This window comes from Halichoeres trimaculatus, unplaced genomic scaffold (assembly GCF_033239565.1).
Source record: "Halichoeres trimaculatus isolate MK-OKI-2021-1 unplaced genomic scaffold, fHalTri1.1 fHalTri1_scaffold_22, whole genome shotgun sequence".
Taxonomy (NCBI): domain Eukaryota; kingdom Metazoa; phylum Chordata; class Actinopteri; order Labriformes; family Labridae; genus Halichoeres; species Halichoeres trimaculatus.
This window is the reverse complement of record NW_027437200.1, coordinates 23728598-23756134: the sequence shown is the minus strand read 5'-3', so window position 1 is coordinate 23756134 and position 27537 is coordinate 23728598. Positions and strand designations below refer to the sequence as shown.

At 42.7% G+C, this 27537-nt stretch overlaps 3 protein-coding genes across 4 annotated transcripts; 1 reads left to right on the top strand and 2 right to left on the bottom strand.

Annotated features, from left to right (window-relative positions):
• Positions 1-2084: 2084 nt before the first annotated feature.
• Positions 2085-5631, top strand: reeld1 (reeler domain containing 1). Its single transcript, XM_074699207.1, has 4 exons — positions 2085-2292; positions 2370-2640; positions 2726-2883; positions 2983-5631. The coding sequence occupies exons 1-4, from the start codon at positions 2085-2087 to the stop codon at positions 5625-5627; spliced, it is 3282 nt and encodes a 1093-aa protein (XP_074555308.1). The 3' UTR covers positions 5628-5631.
• Positions 5632-7666: 2035 nt separating this feature from the next.
• slc10a7 (solute carrier family 10 member 7) lies at positions 7667-19184 on the bottom strand. Of its 2 annotated transcripts, XM_074699256.1 has the most exons (13): positions 18774-19184; positions 15486-15568; positions 15241-15377; positions 14828-14903; positions 14635-14673; positions 14515-14550; positions 12712-12795; positions 12452-12617; positions 12301-12352; positions 12125-12198; positions 11871-12016; positions 9233-9268; positions 7667-9079 (listed from the first exon to the last, which is right to left on the bottom strand). In XM_074699256.1, the coding sequence occupies exons 1-12, from the start codon at positions 18871-18873 to the stop codon at positions 9236-9238; spliced, it is 1026 nt and encodes a 341-aa protein (XP_074555357.1). In that variant the 5' UTR covers positions 18874-19184; the 3' UTR covers positions 7667-9079; positions 9233-9235. The 2 variants fall into 2 exon arrangements, with proteins under 2 accessions (XP_074555357.1, XP_074555356.1); XM_074699255.1 differs by lacking the exon at positions 9233-9268 and having other exon boundaries at positions 7668-9079; positions 18774-19183.
• A 31-nt stretch (positions 19185-19215) lies between these two features.
• Positions 19216-24183, bottom strand: ttc29 (tetratricopeptide repeat domain 29). Its single transcript, XM_074699253.1, has 12 exons — positions 24090-24183; positions 23681-23784; positions 23446-23523; positions 22985-23044; positions 22691-22854; positions 20813-20989; positions 20526-20738; positions 20320-20405; positions 20126-20217; positions 19923-20046; positions 19702-19791; positions 19216-19597 (listed from the first exon to the last, which is right to left on the bottom strand). Exons 2-12 carry the CDS (start codon positions 23770-23772, stop codon positions 19433-19435), a joined length of 1341 nt encoding a protein of 446 aa, XP_074555354.1. The 5' UTR covers positions 23773-23784; positions 24090-24183; the 3' UTR covers positions 19216-19432.
• Between the last annotated feature and the right edge of the window lie 3354 nt (positions 24184-27537).

The window sequence follows — 27537 nt, the reverse complement described above, 5'->3', positions numbered from 1 at the left end:
GTGTGTGTGTGTGTGTGTGTGTGTGTGTGTGTGTGTGTGTGTGTGTGTGTGAGGGGTCTAATCCCATAGATATAACACAGTTAGAATGGAGTTTCAGCTGAACATCCCTCTGAGAGTTGAGATTCAATCTGTGTGAGTTTGTGCTTCTGAGCTAGCGTTAGCCACTTCTGCTAAAGCAGCAACAACACGAAACAGATCACACTCAAATCCATTAACACGTCTTTTTAAAGCCATATTAGCGATTTTACACTCTTAGAAATATCTGAGTAAAGTGTAAGTTCATTAATCCACCTTAAGAAAGTAAAGTGATGTAACCTGCTGCTCTATACATCCTGGTTCTACGCCCCCTCCCTCCCTCCCTCCCTCTGTACCCTGGACCCCAAAACCCCTCCAAACTTCAAGCTGATCCGCACACACTCCAAACCCTCACAGCACCAGGTCTCTGGACTGGGATCCAAAGAGTCCAGAGTCTGTGACACGTTCAGCGACACGACGAGCGAAGAGGACGACTGAGAGGAGAGGATTATAAAAAGTGAAGAGGATAAAAAAAAAAAGCATCAAGTTGGAAAGATTTTCAAAGGTTACTGCTACAGGTAAGTGAAATTCATTCTGTGTGACACTTCCTGTCAGTGATGCAGCTCTTATTCATTCATCTATTCATTCATTCATTGATCGTTCAGCTTTTTTACAGGATCATAAAATGTTCAGTCTCGTTCAGATAAAAACAAAAACAAAGGAAAATCAGCAAAAGGGTTAAAAGAAAAACTTAAGACTAGAAAAAGTTAAAGTTGATCAATCTGACATGAGAGATGAATTAATACTGGATCAATGAGAGGTTATTGAATCTAATGACAGCTGACAGTAAAATTAAATACTATAATAATCAAATTCATTATTATTCTAATCAAAGTTATTACTTTTTACATGTTGTTGTTTCTGTCTTAAACAAAAAGTTTGGTTTCATATCAGAGTCTGAAGCTAAAGATCAGCTAATCTCACATGAGGCATTGACGATAACTCTGATATAAAAACAGCAGAGCGTTAAACTGAAACACGTGACACAGAGTCTGATTCTCCCTGAGTCCTAAACTACTTAAAACAAACCTGCTTCATCATAAAAGTGAGCTGTCATTTTTTTTTTAAAGATGTGACGATTATAAACAAAAAACACTTCAACTAGAAAAACTCACGACATGATATTTGAATGCCTTTGGATTTTATACATTTCACATTAGTTTTTATTCAGTTTCAAAAGGAATGAGAGAAAAGAACAGAATGGGGAAGAAAATCTAAAGAAAGAAAAGATAGAAAAGTAGATAAAAAGAAATAAAATACAAAGAAAAAAAATAAGAAAGAAAGGAAAAGGTTTAAGAAAGTAGACATGAGACAAAAAAGAAAAAAAAAACAGAAGGAAGGAAAGTGAGAAAAAGAAATAAGGAGAGAAGGAAAAAATGAAATTGAAATTAGTCAGTGAGACAGCGACAAGGAGGAAACATAAGTAAAGAAACAAGAAATAAGAGAAAACCAAGAAAAGAAAGAAGAAACTTAGGACAATTGGAGAAACTGAAAAAAGAAAGAAACAAATAGTCAAAAGAAGGAAGGAAGGAAGGAAGGAGGTAAAGAAATATGAAAGAAAGCAAGAAAGAAAGAAGCTCAGCCGAAAGAGAAAACCAGACCGAAAGATAAAGGTATAGATAAAATGACAAAGACAAAAAGAAGAATTAGAAAAAGAGAAATTAAAAAAGAAAGAAAAATGAAGAAAGGATAAGAAAGGGAGAGAAAGAATGTAGAATAAAGGAGGAATAGGAAATGGAAAGAAAGAAAAAAGCTAAAGAATAAGAGGAAACAGACAGAGTTTCACTTCTCTGGCAGGTTGTTGTACCGGAGGTGACCAGAGGTGTCACTGTACCCCTGAACTCTAGGTTTAGTAGCAACAAGTTTTCTCCTTCTTCTGTTACTTGTGTATTCAACTTTTGGAGTCGTATCTTTTATTCTTTAAGGAAATGAGCATGTCACATTCAATGATTTCTTTAAGCCTCATTTGTTTGTTTAAGTCCCTGTTTTTGTTGTCGTCGTGTTTAGAGATGCAGTTTGCCCCCTGCTGGTTTGGAGTGGGCGTGATCTTATTCTCCTTGGCTCCACCAACGTTGGCATTCTCACGTGGTGCCAGTAAATCCTCCTGTCAGGAAATGACTCCTGGTCACATCCGCGCTCAACCCCAGGACCCAGAGCAGAGCCACGTCACCCTGCGGACATCGGCCTCCTCTTACCTGCCCGGACAGTTAGTCACAGGTAGGAACCAAACATCACCGTAAGAACTGTACCGATAAGAACTCAGTGACGACTGATCTACGTACCTGTGTCCTCAGTAACTGTTAGAAGCTCCCGGGACTTTATGGGTTTCCTGCTCCAGGCTCGCAGTGTCGAGGGTACTAGGACAGGGGCAAAGACTGGGGTAAGGTCCACCAGTCTTGGTCCGGTGCTGGTGGGTGGTTCCTGGGTCCTTACTCCTCCTGGGACACACATCCTACGCTGTTTCACGGCTGGCGACACCCTCACACACTCGGACAAACAGCTGAAGAGAAACCTGTCGTTTGTTTGGAAGGCTCCTGATGTTCCCATGGGCGACGTCAAGTTCTAGTGAGTACGGTTCTGGGATTCCCTTGGTTTCCTCTTTTCCAGTCCATGAGCACTGTCTTACAAAGCTTTGTTACTGTCGTTCCAGCGTCACTGTGGTGCAGTCTTACTTCGTACACTGGGCAGGAATTGAGTCTCCTGTGGTGCGTGATGGGAGTCGTAGTTATTGGAGTGGAAGTAACAACACCGGGATGGATGGAGGGAGCTCAGGTTTTCTTCAGGTGGATGAAGTAACTGACCCACCAGGTATAAAACTTGTGTTATGTTGAATATCCTACAAAAAAATGGCTTGTACCCATTCTTCTACAAAACAAGTATCTTTTGTCTCACCTTGTCGTCCCACAGTTGCCCAAGGCATTCGAACACTAAACCAAAAAGGTGAAACAACCAGTGCTTCTACCACCCTCAGACCCCTTACAACAACAAGCAGTGGACGACCCATCGAGAAATCTCAAGAAACATCAACAGAAGTGACTCATCCAGTCTTAGAGAGACAGGTTACTCCAAGAGTTCTCAACAAGACACTCCACTTGATGGACCAAGTGGAGAATGAGAACATCACGGAAAGGAACGACCCTTTGACCTCAGCATCTTCAAGAGGAGTGGATGGCACCCAAAGATTTACAACAGGGGCGCAGCTTACAGAAGTCACTCATCCAGTTTTAGACAGAGAAAGTTCTGCAACTTTGACACATCTTGAAGTTGAACATCTCACAAATCAGGAAGGCAACGAGAAGAAAGTAAATCAAACCTTGGAATTCCTTCAAAGTCTGAGCAAAAGCACGGACACTTCAGGATTCTTCTCAGGTGTTACCGAGGAGTCAAGAAGTCCTGATGTTACCAAAGGGCCTTCTACAACAACAATAAAGTCTACTATTCCAGCCTTAGTGATGAACTTTTCTACAACTTTGGGAACGCTTGGAGTTCCCCGTGTTGACGAAGGGAGTGCCCTGTTAGGCTCAGGATCCCCTCCAAATTTAGAAAGTGAAACTTCTACATCAGGATCACCCTCAAGTGTGACTGAAGAGACAGGCACTGAGACAGGAAGTCCTGTCACCCAGACTCTTGCCTCGTCTGATTCCCTTCCTCCTACATCTTTATCCTCAGAGGATGGTAAAGCAATGGAAGGGTTTACCACTCTTTTGCCCAACATCACAGGAAATAACTCAAACAGTCTTTTTCTGAATGCTTCCCTCAGCCCCCTGGCACAGGATGGGGATACAGAAAGAAATACGTCTGACACAAGTAATCCAATACTTCCACCTGTTTCTGAGACATCTACAACCAGACCGCATCTTGGATCCCAAAGTGGAACCAGTTCAACCCTTTCCACCACACAGGCATCATCAAAGATGACCTTCCCCAAGACCCAAACTTCTTTATCAAAACTTGTTGTCCCATCAGAGTCCCCTACCCTCCAGTCAAACTCAACTGCATCCCTCAAGCTCCTTCCAGACCAACATTTGAGTACTGAAGAATACCAGAACACTACTAGCTTACCCCAAACTCAGCTGGAAGGTGGTCCAACAGAACGTCTACCACATGGCATCACTCATAAACCAAAACCCTTGACCAGCTTCCTGCAAGCTCTGTCCCAAACAATTCCAACTACAACCAAGAGTGAAGATGATTCCTTTCAGCAAGACCAGACACAAACCGACCCACCAATGAAGGTTTCGAGTACCTCAGGGACATCATGGTTCAAGCCGCATTCCCTCACTGGTGCACCAAAGGTGTACTCGAATGGGTTGACAACAATTCAGTCCCTGACAACGCTTCGAACCATCAACCCTCCAACCTCTATGTCAACGTTTAACCCAACCTTCACAATGGGTACAGAAAAACAGTTCAAACACCTTCAGTCTGGAGCAAAAATCAACACAGTGAATCCGATCTTTGCCTCAATGCCCACCTCCAGTCCTTCATCTGTCCCAGTTTCTACCCACGCCGTGACCAGCTCTTCTCTTGTCCACACCAGTTCCACCACTCCTCCCTACCCAAAGACACCTTCAACCCAAACTTTTTCCACACAAACATCGTCTCCTTCGCCCAACCCATCCACCATGACAAACCGTTTCAAGACAGTTCCAGCTCTTTCTGCTTTACCCTCTGCTTCTCCGATGCCCACTCCTCCTAATCTTCCTTCGGTCCAGCCTTCCCCACCTTCCTATGGGCTGAACACCTTAACATCATCTACCATACCTTCCTCAAACTCCTCCCACTTCACGTCAACCTCAGCCCCTTTGACTACTTCTGCCATATCTTCCTTAACCTCTGATGTTTCTTCTTCTTCTTCTTCTTCTTCTTTCACTGATGCATTGTCTTCTCCACCCACTTCTCCTCCTTCCTTTTCAGCCGTCTCTTCTTCTTCACCTGGTCCCTCCTCTTCTTCTTACAACTCTTTCCAGTCAACCTCCCCTCATCCAGAACCTTCTCCAGCCCCCCGTCGCTCACCCTACAACACGACTGCAACCACCTCCTCACGACAGCAACTAACTCCTGGTCAGAAACTGCTAATCCAGAACCACATCACATCCTCTGATCCTGAGCCCTCACCAAGAACGGTGGTTCACCAGAACCCTGAACCTCACCCAAACCTTGATACAAACATCAGACCAAAGTTAAAACCTAAAGTCCCCAACTCTAACCCTGAACCAAACCATCCCTCCAGTCCGTCTTTAACTCCAGGTAAGGAAGGGAAGTATCCAGACATCATCCCCAGACACAGCTCCTGGGAGCTGGGAATGCTTTTGGGCTGCTCAGCCAGCTTAGGGATGGTCCTGGTGGTCGGGGTGAGGTACATGTACCGTCAAGCCTGTGGGAAACGCACGGAGGTGACTCTGAACGATAGGGAGAGGGAGTACGGCAGAGGGGAGAGAGGGTTGATCCATGTCCAGGAGTGTGGGGATTTGGTCCGAGTCCGGAGGATCAGAGACAACAGTTTTGTTCTCCTGGCTGAGTACGATATACTGTCATCACCTGGGGACTGAAGTACGTCTATGGTCGGAGACCAAAGCATGAGTTTGGAGCCAAAGACAGAAATGATCATGTTGGGCTGGATGCCAAGTGTGGGTTAACTCTACCATTCGTCAGCTTAACTCTTTGCCAATTTCCCTCCAAGAAGAGTTTGCTTCCTGGTTTCCCAAATCATGACTTTCACTGCTGGTTCAACAAGATTCATGTTACATATTTGTTTTGCAGTTGTTCGAAATACTAATGGCTTTATTGGAAGTCCATTTGCAGTCATGGTCCAAAGTATGATGTGTTTATTTCTGATTGTGGCGCCAGAGTTCGAGGTAAGATTTGATGAAGTGTTGGCTGAGATAACTCATAGTCCTCAGAGGATGGTGGCTAATATTTAATTAAACTAATACACTGAATATAATAGTGTAACTTGGTCCCTTCATAAGTCTTTGACTTGTTTTGGCCAGATGCAACATTTACTCAAGTATACCTTCAAGATCGGATGGGATGTGTAGGTCATACACTGGCCAATCCCAATTCTACAACAAATTTCCCAAGATATTGATATTTTTTGATCAGATATCCAATTTTTTACTATTCAACGTAAAAATCATCCATGTTTTGAAGTGATGGTTGTTTTTGAAATCTCTCGTTATAACAATCTAGCTAATAGCTACTGCTACAGCTAATTATAGCTACACGATGTCAGACCAGGGTGACACGTTCACAGCAAACAGACTTCACTACAATGAACTGCATTTTCAGCTAAGCTGCATTAGCTACACAAGCGATGATAAGCTAAGCTACATAATATAGCTACTGAATACTGTAACTTACGCTCTGCCTACGACACAATCAGGGGGCGACTAGGGGTGATGGCGTAGCAGGAATGGAGTGGTGTCTCGTTTCTTAGGGGTGGGTTGTCGCCTCCTAGGGGCCCTTGGTCCTCAAAACAGAGGGCCAAAGGGAAGGGAAAGAGTGACAGTTGGGACTTTCCGCTCCCTCCATGTTTCCTTCAGTGAATCACAGTGAATGTCATTCGTTAAGTATCTTGAAAATGACGACATCATCTGAAATGAGCTACACACATCCAGCCTTAAAGATATATAGTAAATGTAACTGTTGCTTTTGGTCTAAATGGGTAAACTCCTGGGGTCAAAATCTGGACTTCTGGACATAGAAAATAAAACTCTTTCCTTTCAATCCTCCATCCTCTGGATTATCATCATAACATCTCGTCTTCAGACTTTTTTTTTACCTTCAAGCGCGATACGCAATGTGCCCTCTAGGGGCTGGAAGATCTACTCATCTTACTTTCAGTTTCTTTTCTTTCTGAGTTGCACAAAGGGCTCACTTGTGCTTGAGAAAATGTCCTTGGCTTGATGCTTCTCCCTCTAGACGTTTCTTCATCCAGCATATTAAGAGAACAAAGACGGCAGTCTGCTTTCTGAGAGAGACACTAATAAACACGACACACGCCATTCGGCGGACGCCTTTTTAAGGGTTGTTTTTAGTGACTAGGAGGATAGATCAGAATGTATACATGTAAAACAAATAAAGGATTGATATGTTGATGATCTGTGTCAAAATAAAGCATATTTTTTGTATGATACATGATGTTTTCCTTCCTTTAAGCTCCTGTAAGTCGAGGTTTAGCGGATGGCAGAGCCGGGAGTTGTTTGAAACCACTCGGGTCTGGTTGTGTGTTAGAAGTGGCACAAAGCCTCTTGGGTCTGTTGGCAGAGCTGTCGCAGTTTTATTTTGTTGTAACTTCATCCAAAGTGATGTGACAGAAGAGCCATCTGTCCAAGAAAAAAAAAAAAGTTGGGTCAGTGAAACTAAAAGGGCTGCCAACGTTTTCCTGGATGGTTTCCATTTTTCCGTTTGATGGGATAGAAAAATACAAAACATTTCAAATCTGGAGGAGGAACACTTCCAAAATGTGTTATTAAATGTACGGGGTGTGAAGAGGAAGCACGAAACACAGCTCCAGTCATCTGTAGAGCACGGAAAGGCTTCAGACGTTTAACAAACATACAACTCAAATTTATGTTATGCTACCGGACAGCGCTGGCTAACCCGCCGTACATTATCTTGATTAAAAACAGGAAACATTAAATCTTTCTCTCAGGTTTTGGCCAAAGTGTTGCAGCAGAAAAAAAAAACTTTGCAGGTTTTCTCTTATATATTTTTTAATATAAAGAAGAAAAAGAACAGATCCAACATTTCCAACGCAGTTTCTTCCCAAAGAAAACAACAATCAGTGATAATTTTGCTCACTTCACTCTCACTATGTTGTTAAATATTCGTCAAACCTGCTTTATAGATTTGTGAAACCATTTGGCAGATGCATTTCTGGCCACCCCATGTATATACGGCTAATATCCAACAGTTTTTGCTCAGTTTTGGTCTCCACCACCAATCCGAAAAGCAGAAACCCATCGTTTATGAAATTCCCATAAGGACAGAGACAGTTAGCGAGTGAACACAAGCAGACATTTAGCATCTGTAGAGCCTGTTTATCCCCTTGTGTTGGTGGTGGAGACCAAAAAGGAGCTAAAAGTGGTCGAACAGTGGACGTAAATCCATCCGTCCATTAACCCCTGCACCATTACGGCCCAATCTGAAGGTCAGACTTCCACCTCCCATGGCACGCCACATTGACACTAAACCAACTTTGACCTTCCCACCACAACGGGAGCTCCCATTGGTTGGTTTTGTGCTTTTGTTTAGTTTTTGATTCAGAAAACAAGATGTTAAAGTGATAAATGTGTGACGAAGCCCTTAAATTGCCCCAAAGTGAAAGTGCTGGTGAATCAGAGTAACTCAGAGTAAAACAATGTAACATGTGAGGCTAAGTGTTAACACCAGTGGGTGATCATTAGAAATACTACCAAAGTGCCCCTGAGCAAAGTCATGCCCTTGTTTTGTACCGTTCTCACACATGGTCCATAAACGTAACAGAAATACTGGTTGAAACCGTCAGCGTAGAGTTGATTTAGACATGATTCAGTATCAAATTTCAGTATCAGTTTGTTTCCATCAGGATCAAAAATGTAACAGCTGTCCGTGTTTCCTGGCAGTAACAGCTCGAAGAAAAAGAGAGTAGAAAAACGTAGAAAACAGCAGGAAAAATAAAAAAACGGTCCCCGTAACTCCACCCTCCCTGATCCTGCTCGGAGGTGTTTCCACCAAACGCCTCTCTGTGTCGGCAGGACGTTTTAGACTTCATATAAAAATAGATCTTCTACTCTAACTCTTTAAAAAAAAGATTCAAAGATGGAGTTTTTGTCTTTGCAGCAGGAAGGTGTCCGACCCTCCGCCACGCTGAGGTCTGTGTTGTGATAAGGCGTGTACTACTTCATCCCACCGCCTGCCGGAGCCCGCCATCCGTGACGGGAGGAGCGAGGCCTGTGCAGAAACCACCAACTCTGATTCTTTCAGGTCAGATGGGCTGAAGAGCCGACAGCTTCACGGCCTGGACAGACAGAGAGAGAGGGGAAGTGTCAGAGACAGGAAGTTACACACGTGTAAATCTTCAGAGTTTAGTGACGAGAGCCCACCACCACCACCACCACCACCACCAGGAGGAGGAAGATTATATAAGAGTCCTCTGAAGTCTGAACTGTACCTCTTAGCTATGAGGGAGCAATTTCAACTCAACTTCCTGCAAAACACAAATCATTGCTTTCAGTTTTTACCTTCAGCAGAGAAAGAAACTAAAACCTCAGAGAGAAACGACGCTGCTCCCACGCTGCTCCAAACTCCAGGAAAGTGCGGTTGAACGATGTCATTTTCATACCCACGCCCCCTTGTTCGGTCCCTTTCACCTGGATAACTCCTGTGCCACGCACACTCAAAAAAATTCTAACCTGCCGGACGAAGACGCACGGACAAGAAGCGAAAGAACGGGATCTCCTAGTGGTCAAAGTGCAGAGATCATCGTGATAACCAAGTGGTGAATAATTCACTCACGGCGGGAAATTGCGGCCACTCTTGACAGATATGAGAAATTGATTAAACGAACCTAGAAACATTTCTGGGACCGATACGTCATGTTGTAAAAAAAAAGGAAAACTTCTTCTACTCTCTCTTTAGTGCTCTGGTAGACATACGTTTGTGATACACCGCCCCCTGCAGTTAGGGAATGAACACCAGCAGAGCATTAACGCCTCACACGCTCTCTTGCGCAACCCATTTCTGCGCGTCATGTTCGCACAGCCTTAAGTTGGCAACACTGTCTGGGAAACGCAACCAGGTGTAACGATACAGCCAATCACTGGTGGCATCATCAGATCCTGATCAGGTTCAAAGTTTGGTACCCAGCCCTAACTGAAACAACCTGAACTGAACCACTTGGTGGAAACGGGGCTTTAGTCATCCTTCAGTTGAGCAAACCTCAGAAATGAGAGGTTGAAAAGCCTCAAAGTGTGTTAAGCTTCAGTCTCCTGTGGTGATGTAACAACAGGAGTGATTAGGAAACCCCGCCCACTTCTGCAGAGTCCAGTTCCCTACACACCTGTGGTTTTGTCTCCGGATCTTTTTGTGACCCAGAAACAGTTTTTTCCTTCAACCATTCAACGAGGGAGGGGTCGCCAAGTTTGTTTTGGTGTTTTTCCGCCTCTGCATTTATCTGCACAGGTCACTCATATATATCATATAAGGCCCCATTTACACAACAACATTTTATCCAAAAACGCGAAAACGGAGTGAAAAAAATCTGCGTTTACACGGAAAGGCAGAGGGACTGAAAACGCTGTAGTAAGCATGCAAGGCCTGTAAGTGGTGCTGTAACTGTCTAATCCAGAAGCAGCTTTTGGTGGATCTCCTCTGAAGTAGAGTTGGGCCGATCATCTGGTGTGTTGGTGAATGCTAAGTTCAAGAGTGGAGCAACAGATGCTCATTTAGTTAAAGACAGTCACAGATTCAGCAGATTGAGCAGAACAAGATCAATACGTAGATCACCACCATCCTAACAACGGGACTGATGGACTGTTTACACGTCAAAGGTGTCGGCAGCGTTTCAGAAACATCCCACTCTAGAGGCCGTTTTCAAAGGTTTGCGTTGTAGGTCGGCTGAAACGCTGTTTCTATAACAAAACTTTTACGTTTCACCCTAAAACCATTGACAGGGGTGGCCAACCAATCAGAGACCAAGAGCCACAAAAATGACCATGGTACGACAGTGAGCCATGTTACACACGTGGTCGTCCTCTCACACATAAACAAAATGACATAAAATGAAAATCAATACATTTCCAATTTTAACAGCGAGATTTACTGTTGGTGTGTTTAAAGTCGTACAAGAGAAGAGAAACTGAAACTTAAGTATCAATCCCAACAGACCCCAACGTTGGCATCCATTTATAACTAACTATTTATATATTTTTATGAATGGATCAAAGGCCCGCACACCGAAAGGCAAAGGGCCAAATGTGGCTTGTGAGCCGTAGGTTGGCCACCCCTGATATAAAACCTTTGAATTAAAAAATGTTCAGATTCTACAAAACCTTTCTACATTTATTTCCTTTAAAAACATCACAAAAATTTTCATAACAGCGTCTGTAGAGATGACGTCTGCTGACCGACATTAATCACTTCTGTATTCATCACATTTGATTTGTGTTTTTTTCTTCCTGATGACACCTGATGAGTTCAGGTGGACACTGACTCACCTTTAGCTGCATCAACACAAACATTTCAGTTTATAACAAACAAACCATGATCCTGTCGATGTGTTTGTGTCTGTTCAGAAAAACTGTCTGAAGGATTTTCAGTTTTATTATCACCACAGCTTCATCTCCCCTCCAGCTAAGTCTGGAGGAGTTATAGAGTTAGAGGAACTGACAGCAGAGGGCGCTGCAGCACTCAGGAGAGAGGGAGATTCTTTGGACACATCATCACCACAGATTAAAAAAACACGGTTTGATTATAAAAAGAAAAAGAATTAACTTGAATTAACTCGGTAAATTAAAGTGAATTAGGGTTTTTGTTTCGGGAGTCGTTTTTTACTCACTCAGCGCAGAACTGTTGGAATGCGGCCCTATCTCAACAACAAACTAGGCTGTAGGAGAAGAGGTGGAGAGGTTAGTGTTGGAATGCAAAGTGAGAGCCACGCAGAGAGTGGCCACTAGAGGGCGACATCAGATAATCACTAACATTCTGTTAGCAAACAAACCTCCGACTCACTTAGCGATAAAGCTCTAGCTAGCTCACACACAGAGACAGAATAAAACTGTTTTTAACGACTTTAACGAGTGTTGGCTCACCTTCTGCCGGCTGGTCATCCAGGTCCGGATTGTTGGTACGAGGACGGAGCCCAGCAGGATCTGGGCCGGGTGGTAGATCAGCAGAGGGACTGAGATCAGGGAGAGGTGCTCGTAGCCCGCGAACACGATCTTCAACATGGGGATGCCTGAGGAGGAGCATCCAAAAAACATCAAACACAGGCTTCTCCATGGCCACCACATGGGACTACATTACCCATAATGCACCTTGTGCGTGTATTTGTGTGTGTTCGTACCCAGAGTCAGAGACTTGTGTGTGGAGCAGAACATGATGGCCACGGTGTCCGCTGGGCTGAACCCTGAGCCCGACCTGAGGACACAAACACAAACCTGTCCTCAGCCCGTGACCTTTGACCCCAACGAGTCACATGACCACTAACCAGTCAGATTCATTCACCACTGACAGACTCACCTGGAGGAGAAGGCAAAGGTGAGCAGCAGGAAGCTCAGCTGGAGGGAGAAGACTGCAGGAAACCAGCAGAATACACCTTTAATACTCAGATACACACACACACACACACACACACACACACACACACACACACATGCTGTGTGTTACTGACTGATGAGCACGACCAGCAGCAGGCTGGTGGGGTCCAGCTCGATGTCGGGGTTACTGAAGGTGTCACAGAAGGTGGTGTAGATGATCATGAGGAGAACGGCGCTGCTGACGGCGCTGAACGGAGGCTTCTTCCTCTCCAGGTACTCCCTGAGGAAGCTGCGACACACCTGCACACACACACACACACACACACACACACACACACATTTAGACGCTGTAATCTTCTGTGTGAAGCAGAAACCTGCACGGAGCCGTCTGTACCTGACCCAGGATGAGAGGAACCACCACGGTCATGAAGAGCTGGGAGAAGATGGAGGAGAAGGGGACGGAGGAGGACGACCCGAGCTGAGGGAGGGGGGCAGAAAACATTACATCATCACCTTTAAAGGTCCCATATTCTGCAAAAATCACTTTATTAAGTCTTTTAGTGAAATGTGTGGGTCTTTGTCTTTCCTCCCAGCCCACAAAATGTGATATTTAATGACAAACCTGTTCTTAGTAGAGCTTGTGAATGTAAAATCCTGACCTAAAACGACTGTTTGGATTTTGTGGATTTGCCAACGTCAGAGATTTCCTTTTTGACCAATCAGGAAGAAGTCTGACCTGATTGGTCCATGCTCAAGCTTCCCATCTCTGAAGAAGACAGACTAAGTGTCTAGAGTTCATTTATCAGGAAATGTTCCAGCTACACTCAGTAAAACTGAGCATGTGTGTGCTAGTCACTTCACGGCCGACTGCTTTTCCAACTTTGGACAGTCCAACAGAGGGCTAGCCAATAGACTGGTCCTGAATCCAGGCGCATTACCAACCATCCTCCAACAAACCTGGGACCCTGGAAATGTGAGTATTTTAAATGCTGTGTGCTGTGGAGCAGATGGAAGAGCTTTTCCTCAGTGTCCCCCCTGTCTCTGTGTTAGCTTCAGGATGCTAACTTTAGCTGCAGTTAGCCTGTTGTTTTAGCCTGTAATGTAACGGTAAACGAGCTTCTCTGTTTTCTAAACATTGTGCACTCGGAGCTCGTGGCGCCGCTCTCAGTGACGTGGAAGAGCGGGCGGTATCAGCGGTGGCTCATTTACATATGAAGGCCACGCCCACTAAATCAGAGCGTTCTGAACAGAGGGGCTATGAGAGCCTGGAAACAATGCTGCTGTGCTTGATTTATTGGCTTTTTGGACCAAAACATGTTACTACCATTTCATGAAGACATCAATGATCCATGTTACACTGCAGGAGATGGGACCTTTAAAATGGTTTTTGAGATACAAGTCAAGATTGTCGCATTTTTCTCCCTCTGATGGAGTTAAATCCAATATTTACTCTTTTTGATCCGTTTTAGTCTCCACTTCATTGAAAACGATGTAAAAACCCACATACACTCTGTCTCCAGCTGCAAACAGCTCAAAATAACACATGATGATATGATTTGGCAGCTTGAGATACATGTGTTTACTCTGGGGAATGTGGTGGAGACCAAAAGCAGAGCAAAAAGTGCGAAATTTTCACACATTTCATCAGATTATCACAAACATGGCTCTGAATTTGTGGATAAGAATTTATTTAAATTGTGTTTATTGTTTGTTGTTTAGCCTGTAAATGATTTGAAGCAAAAGGTGAACATTTGGGAGAGTTTTTCTGTACTGTTTTGATGTTTTTGTTGAAGTAAAAACCAAAATCCAACAAGACTGTTCTTTCTTTACTGTCTTAAGTGTTTTTATTTCATTTTTTATCAGGACTTTGTTTTTAAATGGTGAGAACAACCTCAACAGTAAACAAATAAAAGAAAAACAAACTTCAAAACTGTTGCTTCACCTCAGCTTCATGCAGCCCATAAACCGAGGCTCCCCCTAGTGTTCACAGCTGGAACTACACCTCAGAATAACTAACATTAACTTTAACTGAAGAGAAACTGATCATTTTATCAAACTCACACAAAACTGTGTGTCCTTCTCAGGTAGAGAGTAAAGACGTGTGTGTGTGTGTCACAGTTTGTGAGTGTTTTGGCGTGTGTACAGTGTGTGTGTGTGTGTGTGTGTGTGTGTGTGTGTTAGTGGTCATGTGACTTACAAAGAGCAGCAGCAGAGCTGGAGTCACGATGATCCCCTGCAGAGCAGAGAGACGAGATCACAGCTTAAAGACGAAGTTTTCATCAAACACTGATCGACTCGTTAAAGAAGAAGATCTTACCAGGAAGCTCCCGAACGCTGAGTTAAAGATGGCAGCAGCCTGCACACACACACACACACACACACACACACACACACACACACACACACACACAGAGTCATGTCACACTTTTCAGAGGATGAAGCCCTCTTAATGTTGTGTGTTTTTCCTCTGTGTGTGTGTGTGTGTGTGTGTGTGTGTGTGTGTGTGTTACCTCGTTGCCTCCGACAGCCTTGGTGAGGATGACGGCGGACGAGACCGGGGGGGGCATGCAGCTCACCGTCTGTAACCTAGGCAACAAGAGGATGAAGAGCAGAGGACGAAGAAGAAGGTTTTATGTGGCGCTGGGAACGTTTCTCTTCAGGAAGCCAAAGGTCAGGGTCCAGAGCTCACACACACACACACACATACACACACACACACACACACACACACACACACACACACACACACACACACACACACACACACACAGGCAGCCATCAATGTGTCCCTTTGTGTCTGTGCATACCTCTCCCTCAGGTACATGAAAGCAGGCATTCACTCACACACACACACACACACACACACACACACACACACACACACACACACACACACACACACACACACACACACACACTGTACCCTCTGAGCAGCCATTGGTCGATGGCGGTCAGTGTGAGCACTTTGAGCAGCAGCCACACGGCGAGCGGGACGAAGACGAGCGTGAAGGACTGGACCAGGAGGTGGAGCCGCACGTGGAGCAGTGCGCTGGTTAACTCCTGCACACACACACACAGATAACACAGATTAAACACACACACACAGGTTTGTAACTGCGGCTCATGTTTCATCTCCATCACAGGAAGCTGAGGAGCAGAGTGTGTCACCTCTGTTTTCAGCGACAGGCCGCTGTTGAAGAAGATGAGTGACACGGCGATGTAAGCGATGGTGATCTCTGGCTTTAACGGACCTGGAACAGAAGAAGAAGAACGGTCACCACCCTCTGAGTTTATTAACCCCAGAAATAATCCACAGGGGGATCAGTTCACCAGAGATGAAACATTCAAATACTGTGTCTTCCTCTGCCTGTTTCCAGGTGAGACCACCTGTGGATCCAGCTCACCTGGTCCAGCCTTTCAGAGCCCCCTGCTGCTCAGAGCAGGAACAGGCTGTGGATCAGGGTCGTTCAGGGTCGTTGTCTTGTTCACTCAGTGATGTTTCATATTAAATTCTCTGTGATATAATAATTAATCCCTCTGTAACTGCTGAAGCTTTACCTAACTTTGTTTTTATGGGTCTAATGTGGTTTGTTTCTGTATTTTTTTTTTGTTTAGTGACGTTACGTTACAGTGTGTTACTGCACATTTCAATAAGTTTAGATAAGATAACATAAGATATGGTTCAACAGAAATGAATGAGGTCTGTACAATATGATATGACACACTGTTACATTGTGTTGTGTAACTTCATAATATGATACTACATGTTATAATACCTGAGGTAACAGTAGGTCACTGTAAGACAAGACGTGTTACCATAACACTGAATAAAAACATTACAAAAGGTTAAGACACTGTGCTACATCACATTCAATTATTTCAGCTTACTTCACTCTAACTTTACTAAATGTTACTGTACATTACATAACTATGGGTTATGTTTCTTTACATTACTTGTTACATTACTTTATGTTACTTTACACTATTTAGATTACATTACTTTACAACGCATTTCTTTACATTAAGCTACCTTCCTTTACCTCGTGTAATGTTCCTTCCAGTACCTTACTAATCATTACTTTACACATTGTTATTTTACGTTACTTTACTTTTCTGAACACTTCTGTAAATAACATAACTGTGTGATGAATAAATGTGCGTAACCACACTGAGCAGTACGTTACTGTTTTTTTATTCGTGTGTTATGTTACCAAACCATTTGCTACGTTAACATGCATTATGTTACAATACACTACAGTACGTCAAGTTACATTTTGTTACATTACTTTATGTAACTTTGTGTTACTTTGAAACTTTACAGAATTATTCTGTGTTACAATACTTAATGTGACATTACCAAGCATGACAATACTTTACATGACAATTCTATATGTGATGATACTTTACATAAAGATACTTTATGTAAAGGGATTTTACGTAAAGATACTTCACGTAAAGATACTTTATGTGACAATACTTTATGAAAAGAAACTATATGTGACGATACTTTATGTAAAGATACGTAACGTAAAGTTACTTTATGTGATTTGACCTTACGTAAAGATACTATATGTGGCAATACTTAACGTAAAGATACTTTACGTAAAGTAACTTAAAGTAACTACGTAAAGATACTTTATGTGACGATACTTTATGTTAAGATGCTTTATTTAAAGTTACTGTATGTGATTTTACTTTACATGAGGATATTTTACATATATATATACTTTAAGTTGCAATACATTTACCAGACAATACTTTTTTTAATTGATATTTTAATTTCAATTCATTTTTGGGGCTTTTCATGCTTTTCTTTACAGAGGATAGGCCTGTGGATAGAGACAGGCGGCATGCCAGACTTGAACCCGGACCTCGTGGGGTGCCACCTAGACCGCTAGGCCATCTGCGCCCCTTCCAGACAATACTTGACGTGAAAATAATTTATGTGCAAATATACATGTAATCATCCTTTACCTTACAATATTTTACCAAACTTTACGATTGATACTCTATGCTATCAAACTTAATGTTACACTAGTTATAGTATAATACTTTAAATGTGGAACAATTAGATTGAATGAAATTGGTATGATATAATGACTATAGACACAATATGTTTCATCATGTTTCTGTTAGTTTCATCAGGGTGTGTAACTTCAGAATACAATACATCACGCTAGGATATGATTTTAAAAAGATGTGATACAATATGAATATCAATATTCTGATACAGAAATTTGTCCTTTGTTTATATGAAGCTGGATTTCCCAAGCAGTGCCTGAATGCAGCACCGTTCTTTCATGAGTCAAATATAAAAAATAAGAATCACTGATGCTTCAGTTTCATCGTTATTCTTATTTCTAAATCTGTTGTGTACTTTAAAAATGGAGCTGGGTTTTACACAGAGCACCTGAAGGCACCGTGCTCACAGTAGCAGCAGAGGAGCTTATCTAATCTCCTGGATAAGATGAGAAGGTGTGACCTGATCCTGTCTCTCTCTGATTATCCTCCATCTACAGCCGTTTATCAGTGAAGATAACAGATATTACACCAACATCAGCTCACTCTCCAGCTCCTGCTGTGTCACCGAGGGTTTACCCTGATGTTTCAACACAGGTGTTCTTTTTTTAAGAGGTCACACCTGAGTAAACTCAGCTGCTGAGCTGAGCTAATAAAAAATAGGATGTGAGGAATTAAGAGTGTAATTGGACATGCGCAGTGGGGAGCGCTGATCACTCACAATGAGGTGTGTGTGTGTGTTGACACTAGTGCTGGTAATGCAACGTGTCACTACAGTACCAGGTAAGGACACACACACACACACACACACACACACACACACACACACACACACACACACACACACACTGCAGCCACTGTTGAGGAAAGCCTACTACGTGTTATCCTCTCGGCTGTGAGGAAAAACGAAACCCCGTTCAGAAAATGTTCAACTTTAGAGTAATCTTCATTTTTAACAAATAAAACAAGAAATTACAAGTTAACATAACATAAAAGTAAACTTTGGGATCATAGCTACATTTCGGCTGAGATTATCAACACCAAATAACAGGTGTCAGTGTGGGTATTACACATTTTAGATCATTTTTTGTAAAACAATCCAACAGCCCGAGTCTCCGTCGCAGATCGCACAAATAGAATAATTAAACACAAAAGTTGGAAATTTGTGAAAAGTAAAAGGAAAGCTGTTATATTGGTTTTATGCCGAATTATTCAGTGAGACTTGGTGGTTAATTTGAGGTATTGTGTTTTACTTTACGTGATAATTTAAAATGTTCACTTCATGTCAAAGACAAAAGAGTAAAACTCAACCCAAGCCTGGTTCGAGAAGTTTCAGCTGTTTTGATAAATAAAGGTAAATTAAAAGGCCTGTAGAAAAGTGTAGAAAGAGTCAGAGCCAAACAAAAAGTCACTTCTCCAAAACTCCGACCCACTCACCTCCTTTGACACCGACGCTGGGATGCAGTTTGGCGGATAAGATGACCAGGACGATCCCGATAATGAACCACTCTTTGCGGATCCTCGCCAGGAGGCCCATGGTTCAGGCCCGGGGTTCCCCGGGTCGCTCAGCCGGTCCCCGAGGCACTCCAGCTGGGGTGAAGCTGAACAACTCCTCAGCTTCTCCTCCTCTGGAGGTTTCTCTGTCAGAAAACAGAAGCGGAGCGAGAGGAGCCACTTCCGGACACATGGGCTAAAACCGTAAATACTGAAAAACAGGGGCAATATTTTTTCACTACCGTAATACACAGAAAAGAGAAGTATAAAATTTCACTTTTAAGATCCTGTGAGACTTTTAAATCTGGTTGAGACTCTTCTTCAAGTAAGCCCACCATCAGGAGTATACTATAGTATAAAATGTAATTTTAAATATATGAAAAGTTATGAAGAGGTCGAAATAGACCAAAAGATTGACATCACACTGAAGAAATATGCGTTAATTACATTTTTAACAACCAAAATTAACAATAAGTGACACATTTGGCTTTGAGAAGCAAGCAGAATGAATTTAATAAACTGCCTTAGAGTGTCAAAGACAACACCTCTGCCCACAGGAGGCGCCAAAATCACGAGAAGATGTTCAAACAGCATTTATCAAATCACAGAGCTGTGTCAGTGAGGTCTGTGGAGTCTCCACTGAAATCCTGGAGCCGCCCCGTCTCTTCCCATGTCTTAGGACGATGTGTGGCGGTGGGTGCGGCTGACGCTATGTCAGCAATGTGCTTCCTGATGACGCAGTGAGCGCGAGCGGTGCCGATGAAGACCTGAGGGAGAAACAAGAGTGAAGAAATGTGCAGATTTATAGAAAACTACAGGGTGAGCAGAGAGGAGGTGTGAGGTGTTAGAGACGTGACGCTGAAAGCTTTACCTCTGCTTCCTCCAGCAGAGACACGTCTCCCAGCTCACAGGCTGCCTCATAACCGCGCTGGAAGAAGTCACAGGCTGTGGTGTACTGACCCTGCAGAGACCGAGGAGGAGATCCAGAGAGTCAGGGTAGCATCAGTTAGTGTGTGTGTGTGTGTGTGTGTGTGTGTGTGTGTGTGTGTGTGTGTGTGTGTGTGTGTGTTTGTGTGTTTGTGTGTGTGGTACCCTTTTATAGTATATCTTGCCCAGCCACAGGTAGGAGTCCACCTGAACGCGCCTAAGCCCACTGCTCTGGGAGAGGTCAGCTAACTTCTGCAGACACTGAACGGTTTCATCGATGTTTCCCTCACTGACTCACACACAATTAGTGTTAGAGACATTATCAAAAAGTTCAAAGTCTGTGTGTGTGTGTGTGTGTGTGTGTTTACCTCTCTAGTGACCTGGCCATGGCCCTGTACGACTTCACCAGTCCATCATCGTCCTCCAGTGTGCCATAGACCTGCGTGCAGGAGCTGAACATCTGCAGAAACACATGTTTTACTGACATGCACCAAACATGAAACTGATCCAACAAAATGAAGTTTTTCATGTGTTGACGCTTGACTCAGCCTCATCCTTTCACCTGTTTGGCTCTCTGGTGATCTCCTGCTCTCTGATTGGTCAGTCCCAGCTGGTAGGTGGCGTCTGCTTCCAGCTGTGTGTCCCCGACTGAAACACACATAAAGAAACACTCGGGTTGTTTGGTTTGATCAGCAGCTCTTCTTCAGTTTGTCCCTGCAGGCCACCGTACTGGACATCTCCTCTACCTGTGAGACTGTGTCCACCTACTCTTTCCAGCCATGCTGCGTCCTTTGTGGAGCAGCTCCAGGGCCTGGCTGTACTCCTCAGCGTCCACCAGGAGGTCCGCCATCCTGCTGTAGATCCTCCACAGCGCTTTGAGGCCCCGGGTCCTCAGAGGCAGACCGTCAGAGTCCAGCCAGCCCCTGTCCTCTGCCTGCTGGATGCACAGCTCCGCCTGCTGCTCCGCCCGCTCCAGCTCCCCTGGAGACAACAGAGTGAGCTTTCAGGAAACCCAGACTCACGTCACTGCTCAGGTGTGTGTGTGATCTGTGCACCTGTCTGCAGGTAGAGCTCCGCCAAGCACACCCGGGCCTCAGTGGCCGGTCTGGAGTGTCCCCCGAACTCTCTGTCCACACAGCTGTGATAGAAGTGCAAACTGAGCCAGAGATCCTCCTGAGACGAGAAATACCGTCCTAAAGACAGACGGTGTTCACAGGCCACGGTCCAGGTGTCTATACACACACACACACACACACACACACACACACACACACACACACACACACACACACACACAAACACACACACACACACACACACACACACACCCTGTCAGGGTATCTCAGGTTGTGAATGCAAACCTTAATAAACTAAAACCCAGTTTTTACCCCTACCCTTCTCCCTGAGCAACAGACCATCATTTTTTAAAACCCAAATAAAATGTTAACTTCAGTGAACTTTTCAGACTGACTTCCTTATCCGACGCTGGATAAGAACCACAGTGGGCGGAAAACGGTGAAAACTCTGAAGCAAAGTCATCATGCTTCATGAAAAACACATTATGAAACACTAATCCACTTTGTTCTGTTAACTGCTAAAAATCATTATGATTAAAGTCTCCAGGCTTTATAAATCAGAATGCTTCATGGTCAAAGTCAAAATGCTTCAGGGTCAAAGTCATAATACTTAAGGGTCAAAGTCCCTACTGCTTTGTGGTTATAGCCTTAATGATTCATGGTCAAAGTCTCAAAATGCTACAGGGTCAAAGTCCCAAATGCTTTGTGGTTATAGTCCTAATGGTTTAGGTCAAAATCAAAATGCTTCAGGGTCAAAGTCCTGATGCCTCAGGGTCAAAGTCTAAATGCTTCAGAGTTAAAATCCTAACACATCACGGTCAAAATCCTGATGCCTCAGGGACAAAGTCTGAATGCCTCGCACTCAAAGTCAAAATGCTTAAGGGTCAAAATCCTAATGCTTTGTGGTCAAAGCCTTAATTATTCATGGTCAAAGTCTCAAAATGCTTCAGAGTTAGAATCCTAATGCTTCAGGGTCTAAGTCCTAATGATTTATGGTCAAAACCAAAATGGTTTAGGGCTGGATTCCTAATGCTTCATGGTTAAAGTCTTAATGTTTTAAAGTCAAAGTCCCAAATAGAATCAGGTTCAAAGTCTTAATGCTTTGTGATTAAAGTCCTAATGGTTCATGGTCTAAGTCAAAATGCTTCAGGGTCAAAGTCAAAATGCTTCAGGGTCAAAATCAAAATGATTCAGGGTCAAAGTCTAAATGCTTCGGAGTTAAAATCCTAATACATCATGGTCAAAATCCTGATGCCTCAGGGACAAATTCTGAATGCCTCACACTTAAAGTCGAAATGCTTCAGGGTCAAAGTCCTAATGCTTTATGGTTGAAACCTTAATGCTTCATGGTCAAAGTCTCACAATGCTTCAGGGTCAAAGCCAAAATGCTTTGGGGTTTAAGTCCTAATGATTTACGGTCAAAATCAAAATGGTTTATGGTCAAAGTCTGAATACATCGCACTAAAGTCCTAATGCTTTAGGGTTAAAGCCTAAATGCCTCAGGGTGAAAATCCTAATGCTTCAAGTTCTAAACCTTTATGGTTGAAGTCCTAATGCTCCGGGGACAAAGTCCTAATACTTCAGGGTTAAAGTTTTAATGTTTTAGGGACAAAGTACAAGTACTTCAGAGCTTTATTTAGAAAATCTTCAGCCTGTACTCTATGGTCTTTGCGTGGTCTTTGCGTGGTCTTTGCGTGGTCTTTGCGTGGTCTTTGCGCGGTCTTTGCGTGGTCTTTGCGTGGTCTTTGTGTGGTCTTTGTGTGGTCTTTGTGTGGTCTTTGCGTGGTCTTTGTGTTGTATTGTTGTAGCTGCCCTTCCCCCTTTACGCCCCATGAACAGGATTAATCTGAGAGTTACTGGTTCTTTCCGCCTGCTCGGCCCGGCTCAGGTAGTGTCTCATGGTCTGTATTTTGTCCTTTTGATCCTCCAGCGGGGTCTGCAGAGACAGAGCTGTTCCTGGTTCAGCCGACTCCCTCCGATCCCGATCACAGCTCAGCAGAGAGTGCAGCTCCGAGAACGACCTGGAAGACAGTTAGAGACGGGTGGAGTTAGAGAAACATCTTAAATATGATCATTAATGAGACATCAGAGACGGGTGGAGTTAGGGAAATATAAATCATTAATATAACCATCAGTGAGAGACAGACTGACCTGTGACAGCCTTCCTGCAGCAGCTCCACACAGGTGTTGAGCTTCAAACTGTTTCTGAACCTGCAGAGGACGGAGGAGCAGGCAGATATCACAGACTTTGTTATTGTTGTTACTTCACTGCAGCAGCAGGGGGCGCACTAACTGCTGTTTCTGTCCCCTCCATGCTGTCAGGCTTTGAGAGGCTTTGAGAGGCTTTCTGGGAGTTTTTCAGGCGTTCAGCGACCTTTTAGAAATTAATATCACAGCTTCTCCATCCTTTATGATCCTGCACAGCTGCTCTCTGAACTTTACCCAAAGTTACCCCAGGAGGTTTTTAATAACAGGAGCAGCTGTCGGCTTTAATCTCTCTAAGAAAAGCACCAAATTTCATATAGAAGCAGTAAAAACTATTTTTTCTTTTCATTTTCTGTCACTGGTTTTTCATCTTTGTGTATGTCTTGTTTCTCCTGCTGTGATCTTACTTTGAAATGTCCACCCTGGAGAGGATCTGAGGTGAGAGCTCTAAAACTGAACCAGCCTGAGGATTCTCCTTCATCCTGCTGAACACACACACACACACACACACACACACACACACACACACACACACACACACACACACACACACACACAGTTATGTGGTAACTAACTGTTCAGTATTTTATCTGTTTCTGTTAAATTCTTATATTGACTCAGATATTTTCAGCTGGTGTTTACCTGTGCTGTGACGTCTTCCTCCCTCTGTTCAGGTGTGCAGTGATGTCAGGTAGAAACGGCTCAGTGTGATGACGTGTCTCTGCTGCTTTCATCTTTAGCTCCACCTGTCAGGTACAGCAGAGGAGGAACTCTTTATTAACACTTTTTATCATTAATTCACCCATCTAATGACGTCATCAGTTTACTTTTAACGGTCAGTGTGTTCCCAAACCGCCTGACTAAGCTAGCTGCTCGACAACAGTTTGGAGCTAATGCAGTTTTTTAACCGTTACACCAACAAACATCAAACCTCTCGGTGTAAAGCTGGATTAAAGACCGTGTTCCTAAAGGAAACCTTCACTCAGGGCCCTGAGGTCCTGTTTACACTCTTCACTTTGATTAAATCACTCAGAAAAACCGAGAAACTTACTCCAGGCTCCTTCAAACTCTTCCTTTAAATCACCGCAGACAGCGGCAGCCACACCGTCACTATGGCAACACTCCACAGGCTGCGTTCCAACACGAGAGTCCTGCTGGCTGATCACTGCTGCCGCGTTCCAATTAGAAATACCGAAAGATCGTTTTTACGTTAAAATAAAAAGACTCAAACGGGGGAAATGCAAAATACAGAAAATTGAATATGATACTAGAGTTTAAAATCAACTTTAATCTCGTTTAACAAAGTGTTGTAGCCAGGATTTCAATTTTGGGCGGGTCAAACTAATTTCAGGTGGGCCTTGAATTACAAAAGTTGGAAAATAACTATTACTATATAGCTATTAATATAGATAAAGATATAGCACTGTTACTATGTATAGTTTAAAGCAGATTTGGTTGCTTGTTTGATCCTTTGATATTTGACAACATTTTAGTGCATCAGTGCTTTGTTCTCAGTGGTATTGGCCAAAGAGTAGCGCTCTACAGTAACAAACAAAATTAGCCCCCAAATAAAATTCAGTAATGACACTATACATTTAAGACATACATATAGCACTTACACAGCAGTACAAATAACAGGAATATGAATATTATTTAAAGACTTAATAAATGGACAGATAAATAAATAGAAAAAATAAATAAATAGATGAATAGGACTGCAGATGTAGACTAGCTATTGTGCTAACTCCAGCATATTTACATTGAAGCTTTTGCTGATATGTTGATAATATGGATTGTACTAATTTAAATAGATAAATAAATGAAATGAAATAAAATAAAATAAAATAAATAAATAAATAAATAAATAAATAAACAAATAAACAAATAAATAAATAAGAATCACAGGAACAACTCCAAAGAGTAAAAAAAACATACAGTTCCAGAAATACAAAAAACAAAAACAAAATAACAAACAAAAAACAAACAAACAAACAAATTAATAACTGTGCAACAGCTAATCAAGAGACTATAATGATTTTAGTGTCTGTCTGGGTGCAGAAGGCGAGTGTTGTTACACACTTCCTATGACATCACGTCCAGTCCAAGATTGTTGCTAACTTGCTGATTTACTGTTTTAAAAATATACACACGAAACTTGCTTTAAGGGTGGCTAAGCATTGGTGAGTAGCTCCTTAAGCTAACATTTGAGTTTCACACACAATGTACCTGTGCTATCAAGATTTTTGTTTTTGCTTTTACAAAGTTAAAATAGTGTTAAAGAATTACAAATTTCAGAGTCATTACAGAACATTGACAAATATTAAAATCATAAAGTAAATGTGTGCCAACACAGCTTGTTAAAAAAAAGTCACGTGAGAGTTCAGTGAAATCAGGATGAGATTTGCTCAATTTGTGACATCACAAGTTGGTGGATCTCCTTAAAAGGACAAATTCATAATTTTAAGAAGAGGAACACAACTTTAGTGCATGGAAACAGTGAAGGAGGGTTCCGGAATGGGAACGTTCTGGTTCCACAGAGCCTCACTGTGTCTTAAAGAGACAGTAGCTGATAATATAGAGGCACTCTGCCATACTTTGATCCACACAGTATCTTTCCGATGTCAGACGCTGTTCGGAGAAGTTTCCAGCTCACCACAGCTGGGATGGAAACTCAGAGCTTCTTCGACTTCAAAGTGTGTCTGAGTTTCTAATAAAGTTTGAGTTTGTGGTGGAAATTAGCAGGAGCCTGTTTCCTGTCTGTGTGTGTGACACGTTCACACAGAAAGTGGGTTTGATTTACTGTCACATTAAACTCTTTGGATTTGGTTTGTTTGTTCTTTCCAATCTCAGAGTCATTTGTTCATCAAACAGTCGAGCTGGAGGAGAGGGGAGCGGGAATCAAACACTTCAGGATGCTTTAACTGTCGCAGGCTGAGAACAGCAGCAGCGTATCAAAGATGGTGGTCTGACCTCCTCCCAAAGGTCGTGGTTTCCCTCGTGAAGACATCCTGGTTATGTCAGAATAACAGAATCTGATGTCAAACATTTTCCTCTGAAACATGATTCAGATTCATCCCATCATTACGCTGTGTGGCTTCAGTCACGTAGAGCTTCTTCTCTGTTTATCTTTGCTAAACTGTCCCAAACAAACAGCAAACAGACTCAGAGGAGGCCCACATGTCTCTGGTGACCCAGTGACTCTGATGTCTCAGAGATAAAAGCAGAAACCTCGAGTTTATAACTGAAGGATTTCTTTTCTGAGGAGTCTCTTTGTGTCTCCTGAAACCGTTGTTTTGGCTCCATCAGAAAAGCAGTTATTGAAGGTTTCTGTCTCCTATGATGGAGTTAAATAATCCCAGTCTGTGCTCGGAGTAATAAACCAGCACATGTTCTGGTTAGACTCTGACACAGAGCAGCACTCGGTGGTTTCATTAACTGAGCGTGGAGCCCCGTTCAAACACGCCTGTAAAGTCTGATTCGTTGTTAAATTCAGTCGTAAATTTAACAACACAAATTTCCACAACATGGTTTTATGAACAAAGTCTCAAGTGGGAAAAGTTCAACTGCTTCATATCAAGAGCTTTCACCAGATGTTCACTGTGACCGTGAAACAGAGACAGAGAGGAGGGGAGGAGGTGTTTCCAGGGGGAAGGAGATAACAGAGGACGGGACGGACGAGTGTTCACGGCCACCAGACAGAGAGAGAGAGAGTAAAACCTGAGCTCTACCAGAGACCACTTCAGTGTTCAGGGCGGACTCTCCTGGTCTCAGTTACAGAGAAGAAAAACCTTTGGACGGACTGAGAACGACAGAAGACGACAGAGAGAGGTGAGTTTTTACCGACTCTTTCTTTCTCATCAACGCCAAACTAAACTCATTCACATTTCTGAAACACTTTAAGTTTGTCACTTTCCTTATATTCAGTGTTCTCCTTATTACTCAGAAAACTTTAAATAAAGAAAACGTTTAATAAGATAATTTTTAGATGGGGCGTCCAATGTAAAATTTCAGCCACTGTTTAATGATCAACACTTTATGAAATTAAGTTAATTTTCTCACATTTAGCTTGTTTTTCTTTCATTTGAGACCAAAATTCATGCAAAACAGAAAAGAAATCTAAATCTAAATGTTGGGTCTAATCTAAATCTAAATCCTTTTCCAAGTGTGGAACACAGTCGCTGATCAGGTTACTTTGCATAATATCTAAACATTTATCTTTACACTCAGCGAGAGATTTAGATTACGATCCAACTTCCAGATCCAGATTTAGAATTTAGATTTAGATTTGGTACTAAGATTTAGATATAAATTTAGATTTAAATTGAGTATTTGGCCTAAGATTAAACATTTAGATTTATTTTTTACGTGTAAACATTTTACCGAGTATATATAACAGTCCATTTTGCATGAATTTCCGTCTCAAATAAAAGAAAAACAAGCTAAATGTAAGAGAAGTTAATTTAATCTTCAGCCACTGTTTAATAGGCGACATTATTTGA